The sequence below is a fragment of the Arachis ipaensis genome, chromosome B03 (assembly GCF_000816755.2).
Source record: "Arachis ipaensis cultivar K30076 chromosome B03, Araip1.1, whole genome shotgun sequence".
Classification (NCBI taxonomy): domain Eukaryota; kingdom Viridiplantae; phylum Streptophyta; class Magnoliopsida; order Fabales; family Fabaceae; genus Arachis; species Arachis ipaensis.
This window is the reverse complement of record NC_029787.2, coordinates 86992660-87002286: the sequence shown is the minus strand read 5'-3', so window position 1 is coordinate 87002286 and position 9627 is coordinate 86992660. Positions and strand designations below refer to the sequence as shown.

Genomic DNA, 9627 nt, shown 5'->3' with positions numbered 1-9627 from the left:
TGTGCTTCCTTTGGGCGTTCAACGCCAGTTCCTTGCTTGTTTCTGGCGTTGAAAGCCAGTCTTGAGCATGGTTTGGGCGTTCAGCGCCAGCCTTCCACCCAATTTCTGGCGTTTTAGCGCCAGAATTATTTTTCCCTGGGCTCTTACTGTCCTCAGATGGAATTTGGGTAGTTTGCTCATTTCTTGGCTTCCTGCTGCCTTGAGATGGGGTATTTAATGTTTTTCCACTTCTTAATTGAACTGCTTGGCATTCTTCTGTTATTTGTTTTGATAAATGCTGCTTTGTTTGCTTTAATTGTTCTTCCATATTTATATTAGCCATCCTTGTCTCTTGTAGTCTCTCCTTGAATTCGGCTAACTGTTTTGTTAGAAAATCAAATTGCTGATTGAATTCAGTAGCTTGTTCTGCAGGACTCAGTTTAGCAGTCACTGTTCTAGCCTCTTCTTTCATGGAAGGTTCACTGCTTAGGTACAGATGCTAATTTCTGGCAACTGTATCAATGAGCTCTTGAGCTTCTTCAAGAGGAACACCAAACTTAAAATTTTTAGAAAACCAAACTAAAATTTTCGAAAATTATAAAAAGATTAACAAGAAAACACCAAACTTAAAGTTTGGCACAAGATTTAATCAAAGAAAAATTATTTTTGAAAAGAAAGATTTTAAAAAGAAGATACCCAATTAATTACCAAGAACATAGACCAACGCTCTAGCCAATTAGGCAGTAAATGTAACACTTGTTTTGAAGAAGTATTTTTAATAACTAAGAATAAAAATTTTTTGAAAACTAATGTTTTGAAAAGGCACAAGAAAAACAAGAAAAGATGCAGATCAAGAAAAACTAAAGATCAAACAAGAAAAATAAACAAGAACAACTTAAAGATGAAGAAAGAACAAAGAACACAAATTTCGAAAAAAAAAAAAGAGAAAATAAGGATTTAAAAAAAAAAAGAAAATTTCAACCAAAAACAATAATAGAAGACTCTAAACCAAAAAGAAAATTTTTTCCTAATCTAAGCAACAAAATAAACCGTTAGTTGTCCAAACTCGAACAATCCCCGGCAACGGCGCCAAAAACTTGGTGCACGAAAATTACTTCACACTATGTAAGTCCGCACAACTAACCAGCAAGTGCACTGGGTCATTCAAGTAATACCTTACGTGAGTAAGGGTCGAATCCCACGGAGATTGTTGGCTTGAAGCAATCTATGGTTATCTTGTAACTCTTAGTCAGGAAAACAATTCACTTATCAAATTGAATTACGAAAAATAAGAGAGTATGAAATAAATACTTATTATGCAGTAATGGAGAATATGTTGGGGTTTTGGAGATGCTTTATCTTCTTAATTTCAGCTTTTCTCTTGTATTCCTCTTCCCTCATGCATGCAAAAGTGCAAAGTTCCTTCCATGGCAAGCTCTATGTAAGGTGTCACCATTGTCAATGGCTACTTCCCATCTCCTCAGTGAAAATGGTCCAATTGCTCTGTCACAGCACAGCTAATCATCTAGAGGTTCTCGATCATACTGGAATAGGATTTACTAACCTTTTGCGTCTGTCACTACGCCCAGCACTCGCAAGTTTGAAGCCCGTCACAGTCATCCGATCCCAGAATCTTACTCGGAATACCACAGACAAGGTTTAGACTTTCCGGATTCTCCTGAATGACGCCATCAATTCTAGCTTATACCACGAAGATTCTGATTATGGAATCTAAGATATACTCATTCAATCTAATATAGAACAGAGATGGTTGTCATGCACACGTTCATGGGTTGAGGAAGGTGATGAGTGTCACGGATCATCACCTTCTCCATAATTAAGCGCGAATGAATATCTTAGATAGGAACACGCATGTTTGAATGGAAAATAGAAGTACTTGCATTAATTCATCGAGACGCTGCAGAACTCCTCACCCCCAACAATGGGGTTTACAGACTCATGCTGCCAAAAGGTACAAATTTCAGATCTAAAATGTCATGAGATACAAAATAAATCTCTAAAAGTTGTTTAAATACTAAACTAGTAACCTAGGTTTACAGAAAATGAGTAAACTATGATAGATAGTGCAGAAATCCACTTCTGGAGCCCACTTATTGTGTGCTGGGGCTGAGACTAAAGCTTTTCACGTGCCTGTGCTGTTTTGGGTGTTCAACGCCAGGTTGTAACCTGTTTCTGGCGTTGAACTCCAACTTGTAACCTGTTTCTGGCGCTGGACGCCAGACTGCAACATGGAACTGGCGTTGAACACCAGTTTACGTCATCTATCCTTGAGCAAAGTATGGACTATTATATATTGCTAGAAAGCCCTGGATGTCTAATTTCCAACTCAATTGGAAGCGCGCCAATTGGACTCCTGTAGCTCCAGAAAATTCATTCCGAGTGCAGAGAGGTCAGAATCCAACAGCATCAGCAATCCTTTTTCAGCCCGAATCAGATTTTTGCTCAGCTCCCTCAATTTCAGCCAGAAAATATCTGAAATTACAGAAAAGCACACAAACTCATAGTAAAGTCCATAAATATGAATTTTTTCTAGAAACTAATGAAAATATACTAAAAACTTAACTAAAACATCCTAAAAACTACATGAAATTAACCCCAAAAAGCGTATAAAATATCCGCTCATCACTTAGTACTGTCAATTTGATGTAAAATATATTTTGATGGAAATGTGAAAAAAAAAAGTCCAAAATCAAAGGATATTTTAAATGGGTATTGGCAGAAAATTTATAGCATGCTCTGCTTATATTAGACCATGCATGACAAAATATATTATTCATCATAATAATATGGACTATATAACATTAGAACATTGCATGCAGGTCAAAATTTCATTTTATTCACTATGAAAAAACCAAAGTCTATTTAGCTTTTACATAAAAGAATATAAAAATATAACTAACGTGAAGAATATGTACAACTAACTGAGAACAAAACTCTAAGATTCATATCAATAGCACAAAAATTCAGATCAAAGCAAAAAAATTAACTCCAAAACTTGAAAAAAATCAATAATAATTAACTCAAAAAAAACAACAATCAACAATTCTTCCTGTTAACAACAATAAAAAATCAAAGAAATTAACTCAGAAAAATAAGAATACTCAAAGAAATTGAATGAAGGAGGAGGAGGCGAGCGCGGCAGAACAGGGGATCTGCGATAGACGAACGAGACGGAGGAGATGAGATGCGACACCACATAAGTTGCGATGCAAGACGCATTACAATGGAGGAGGTGAGCTTGAGTAGTGGTACCGGCAAAACAGGGGCAGTGCAGCGAAATAGGAATGAGACAGATACAAGTTGCGAAGCGAGACACGTTGCGACGGAGGAGAGGAGCTTGAGCAGTGGGGATTGCGGCTGGAGGAGATGCGACGACGGCGCCGATAGTGGTGAGGATGCCTAGTTGCTATTCTGCTCTAATGGGATTTTTACCTTTTAGGATTGGGTTTGGTCCGCTTTTGAAGAAAGAAGGGGGAGGGGATATTAGCTGCATTTGTCTTTTTTCTTTTTTTATTTTTTTAAAAAAATCAACATAATTTCTATTTTATTCTTTTAATCGAAGATGTGAATAAATATACTCATTATCAAAAAATCATAGAAGACCATTGCGAATAAATTTATAATACAAGAATCCAAAAAAAAAGTACGTATTTGTTCAGAATTTCAGTTGGTTCTTGACAATTCTTCATGTTAGGAATAGAACTTGCCCCAACAGAAGCAGCTCGATTATTTCTTCGCGTTTACACCATTGTAACTAGCTTGTAGTGTTATGTGTTTGAGAAAAAAATATATAACAATAATAAAAGAGAGTTGTTATTATATATCAATTTACGCTAAATCTATATTAAATGCAAATTCATTCTAATTATTGACAATTTAATTAGTTTATAATCAACATGAATCACATCAATTATATTATTTATAAGTAAATCATATATTCCGCCAAAATCAATATTACAAATTTAGATGCTAGTATTACGTAGAGTAATAAATTAGAATAAGTTAAAATAATAATATCTATTTTAAATCATGTTTAAATAAAAATAATAAATTTTCAGATATATATGACTTAAAAATATTATATATTTATTGTCACGTTGAATAATAAATTTAAATAATAATATCTATTTTAAATAATTTGTAAATAAAAATAATATCCACTTTGAATAGTAAATATTTTTTAAATTACAATCATAAAAGATACACATACTTTGTAATTATATTATATGATATAAATATAAAACAATAAAATTTTTTTGAAAGATATTTTTCAATAATAAAGAACGAACAAACAAAATTTTATTCTATATATAAAAATACTGCTCAACGTATCATTAGCAAATCACCTTCACATTATAATTCTAATTGTGTTACATATATGCTTGAGTGTTTGACATGGGTAAGCGAAAATCATCCGAATCACCTCAATGTAGTGAGAACAAAATAGACACAAGAGAGGTTAGCATTAATGCTATTGATAACCAAATCTTACATTATCCGTATTTCAACCATATACCCCATATACCCCAATTTTTCTATTCTATGTACCATGGTTTTTATACTGCTGCAGTATATTCTAACCAATCTCCGACAATCATGCATCCATCACTATACAACATATTTTCACCATCATTTATTGTAGGTCCAACTGTCACAAATTTTCAGCCTCCTACTCTCTTATATCCTTTTCAATCTACTAATCCAAGAGATACAGATAAAATTCTTAAACTGCTAAAGTCTCCATAACATCACCAGTCTGACTCTGTTACAAATAAGAAAGCATCAAAGCAAACAAATGTACACAATAAGAAGATATCTACGGCCAAGAGAAGAATTGTCTGGAATTCACATTTGTCTGAAAATATGGTTGGTGTGAATACTGCTTCCATTAAAGACAAATTTTCAAAAAAAAAAAAAAAACTACACTAGGGACCTCACACAAATCTCTAACTGAGGAGCAAAAGGCACTCTTAAAAAATAGTACACCAAGTGGATACTCTATTAGCATGCCTACCCTAAACCAGAAAAAAATCAAGCACAATAAACGGAGAATTGAATGGCCATCTGTAAGTTTTCATATCACAAGCATTTGCTGTTAGGAAATTATTTTAATTTCCTAATTTTTTTGTGGGAAATACATAAATTAATTATAATCACAAATTATGCTATTTCAAATTAAATGACTTATATAATGGTGATCTCATTTATTGTTATAAATGTTAAATTGAATAAGTCATTATTACTTTTGATTTGAAATTAAATGAGAATAAAATCAGATATTATCTTTTGTTCCTTAGATAATTATCTTTTGGATTTTAGATATATTATCTTTTGGACTTTAGATACTATCTTATTTGGGTTTTAGGGTTTAATGGGTGCCATACTCAAATATAAATAGGCTTTCAGGGTTTCGGTCCCTAATATGCCAAAGCCGCCTTTGTTGCTCTTTCCCCATCAAAAGAGTCACAGTTCAGCCACCTAAGAATACAGAAGGCTTTGGTTGAGGAAGATCGAAAGAACCACAAGACTGAGTCTTTCTATCAATTTCTAATTTCTACGAGTAAAAGATACGCTTCTGCATTATGATGATATTTTTAGTGATTCAATATGGATGATCTGGATTATTGAAATTAATTTATTCCAACAAGTGGTATCAGAGCCATCCATAATTCAATCATAAAAAATATTCGATTTTATTTTATTAGATCAATATAGATATACATATGCATGTTTGCATTATATATGAAATTGATGCACTCTTAATTAAATTGTTCTTGATTATGTGCGTGCATTGATACGTATATATTCGCGTTATATATGTAAAAGAATCCCCTCCATGCCGTTTTGGTTGCTTTTATTTATATATATATATATATATATATATATATATATATATATATATATATAATCTTCACGGTATACAATATATAATTACTCAGAGGTTAATGTTGTCTTGGTTGCATTTTTTTTATATACGGTTAATTAAATAGATATTTTTTATCATGTATTTTTCTGTATATTATTGTAACCCCTATACAATTGGTATTTAATTGTATGTGCCATTAATTTGGTGTAAAGATAATTGATTATCCGTATGGGATATAAGGATTATTATGTATATGTCACTTATGCGAATATTGATCTACCCAAAGGAAGATTTATATTTGGCCAAGTTATGAGTATACATCAATAATATTTAAGTAATAAAAAAATATTAATTATTACATAAGAAAACTAGTAACAATTTGGATTATTATACTCACTTATTTTATAAAGATTTGGTTTTGAAATAAATTGATTGAACATTAAGCTGCCAAAGTAGCCTCTTTTGTGAAAATTAATTTATTTAAAACATTAGAAATATGGTGTTATGTAATTCATACGAATATTGGTCGGCCCAAAGGAAGGTCTATACTTGACCGAATTACATACACATATTGATAGTAAATACATGTTTGGGTAACAAATTAAGAATAAAGTAATGCTTATTATTTATGTGGACAATAATCGGCCCAAAGGAAGTTTATTGTTTGGCCAAATAATAAGCATTGCACATTTTTGTTTATTTTCTATTAATTATGCGGTCAATAATCAGTCCAAAGGAAGGTTATTGTTTGGCCAATTAATAGAAAATATATGCGGTAATAAATAGGTTGCGAAGTTGAAGTCTCCATGTGCGCATTAAGTCGATCCAAAGAAAGGCTTCATGTGTGACAGGAATTTTGACAATATTTGATTACTGCAATGAGAGTATCACTTACAGTTAATTTTTCTATCCAAAGTTGAAAATTAATGTTGTTCTAGATATCTCAATATGGATTTTTTTTCATTATTTAACTAATATTTACTGTATGTTCTTTTTATTCTAATCAAGAAACTATGGCTTTAGCTACCAATGTTTCTGCACAAATTAGCAGTATTCCTATGCTGAACGGTTCAAACTTTAAAGTTTGGAAGGATACTGTAGAGATTGTCCTCGGTTGTATAGATCTAGATATAGCTCTTCGAGAGGAGAAACCCACTTCCACTCTGGAAAACCATAATGAGGAGTTAATACTCAAAATGACCCTTGAAATTTGACCTCTAACTCAATTTAGCCCTTGAATTACCAATTGTACCCTGAAATTTTAAGACGTGACTCAAGTTAGCCCTTCCGTCTATTTCCATTACCGGAAAGCTGACGTGGCACATGTAATTGACACTTGGCAGCCTCAACGGTTGTCTGACGTGGCAAAATTCTTGTATGCATCAATTTAGCCCCCAATAATTTAAAAAAAAACCCTTGCATAAGTCTTCTTATCAGGCTTCACCTCTTCCTTTATAAACCTTGTACAATTTAACTTCACCCTCTTCCACTATGCCTCAGATCCCTCCTAACTTTCCTATCACCACCACCATCTTCTTCACCATAACCACCATTTTCTTCTTCACACCCATCTCTCCTCCGCCTCTCATATCTATCCTTATCCTTATCCCTACCCTATCGTTCTCTCTATCCCTTCCCCTTCTCCTAGAATCCCCTTTTTTATCATCATAATCATCATTATCTCTATCTCTATCTCTATTCCTATCTCTATGCCTTTCATCTCTATCATATTTATCATACCTGTCCCTTCTATCTCTTCTATCCCTTCTATCTCTGTCTCTTTCTCTGTGCCCATCTTCACCGTGTATTTTTCTGTCTCTATCACCACCATGTTTCTCTTTGGCTTCAGCTTCAATCTCCTTCTACAGCTCCGTAACCCTATCCCTATCATCTACAATAGTCAATGCCTTGAACTTCCCCTTCGAACCACCACCGTCCTGCTTCGAACCCTTGACGTCGTTGTTCCCAGAACCCTTCTTCGGAGGGAGAATAGAGTGAATTATCGTGAGAAGTGTACCAATAAATTGGAAAGCTTGTGGAGTTCTCCACTGCCATGGCTCTGATGAAGAACCGAAGCGCGAATGACGAATTGGGAATTAGCGTGGATTCGTGGAGTTACCTGAGGTTTAGTTGCTGCCTCCCAACTCACCAGAAACGACTATGATTTGGGAGAAATGGGGTTGCTAGGTTTTTTTTTAAATTATTGGGGGCTAAATTGATGCATACAAGAATTTTGCCATGTTAGACAATTGTTGAGGCTGCCAGGTGTCAACTACATGTGCCACGTTAGTTTTCCGGTGACGGAAATAAATGGAAGGGCCAACTTGAATCACGTCTTAAAATTTTATGGTACAATTTGAGTCAATTGGTAATTCAAGGGCTAAATTGAGTTGCAGGTCAAATTTCAGGGGTCATTTTGAGTATTAACTCCCATAATGAGATTAAAATAGAGAAGTGGGAGAGATCCAATCGAATGAGCATTACGATCATGAAACGCTCAATTCCTGAGGCATTTCGGGGCTCAATTACTGAGGATAAAGATGCCAAACAGTTCCTAAAGGATGTTAAAAAATTCTTTACTAAGAATAAAAAGGCGGAGACAAGTAGTCTTTTGAGCAAACTTGTCTCCATGAGGTATAAAGGTAAAGGGAACATAAGGGAGTACATTATGGAAATGTCTCGTCTTGCTTCAAAATTGAAAGCACTAAAGTTAGAGTTGTCTGAAGATTTACTCATGCATTTCATTTTGATTTTCCTTCCTGCACACTTTGGGCAATTCAAAGTGAGTTATAACACTCTGAAGGACACTTAGTCCAATGAAATTATATCTCACTGTGTGCAAGAAGAAGAGAGGCTACAGTAAGATAAGACTGAAAGTGCTCACATGGCTTCATCTTCTCAGTATAAAAGAAAGTGTGATACTACTACGGATGTGCCTTCTTAGCAGAGAAAAGGCTAAGAAACAGGATTAAGTTTCAACTTGTTTCTTCTGTAAGAAGGTGGGACACATGAAGAAGGATTGTACCAAATATGCCACTTGGCGTGTAAAGAAGGGTATAATTCTTACTTTCATTTGTTCTGAGGCTAGTTTAAGTTATGCACCTATTGATACTTGGTGGGTAGATTCTGCTGCTACTACTCATGTAAGTATTACTATGCAGGGTTTCCTGTGGAGCCGACCGCCAAGTGATGCTGAAAGATACATCTATGTGGCAGACAGCAATATAGTTACAGTCGAAGCTATAGGAACCTTTAGATTATGCTCCACGAGTGGATTTTACTTGGATTTATTAGAGACATTTTATGTACCGTCATTTAGACGAAATTTGGTTTCTATTTCTCGTTTGGACAAATCAGGTTATTTTTGTTCGTTTGGAGACAATAAAGTCAATCTCTTCTATAATTCGAAAAATATTTGCTCTAGTCATTTGGTGGATAATCTATATAGGCTTGACTTAAATTCCTATAATAATGAAATACTGCAAACGGGTACAAAACAAAAACTAAATGAGAATTCGGCATCATTATGGCACAAACGCCTAGGTCACATCTCTAAACAGAGAATTCAGAGGCTCGTGTCGGATGAAATTCTTGGACCCCTAAATTTGGCAGACTTTGAAGTCTGCATTGAGTGCATAAAGGGGAAAAGGATAAACGAAAGGAAATTAGGTGCCGAGAGAGCTAAATATGTCTTAGAACTAATACATACCGATATATGTGGCCCATTCCCTACTGTCTCTTGGAATGGACAACGGTACTTT

The 9627-nt window shown here is 34.3% G+C and overlaps 1 protein-coding gene across 1 annotated transcript; it reads right to left on the bottom strand.

The window, feature by feature from the left end:
- On the bottom strand, nucleotides 7363-7921 carry LOC107633372 (pre-mRNA-splicing factor 38-like). Its single transcript, XM_016337006.1, has 2 exons — nucleotides 7781-7921; nucleotides 7363-7728 (listed from the first exon to the last, which is right to left on the bottom strand). Exons 1-2 carry the CDS (start codon nucleotides 7919-7921, stop codon nucleotides 7363-7365), a joined length of 507 nt encoding a protein of 168 aa, XP_016192492.1.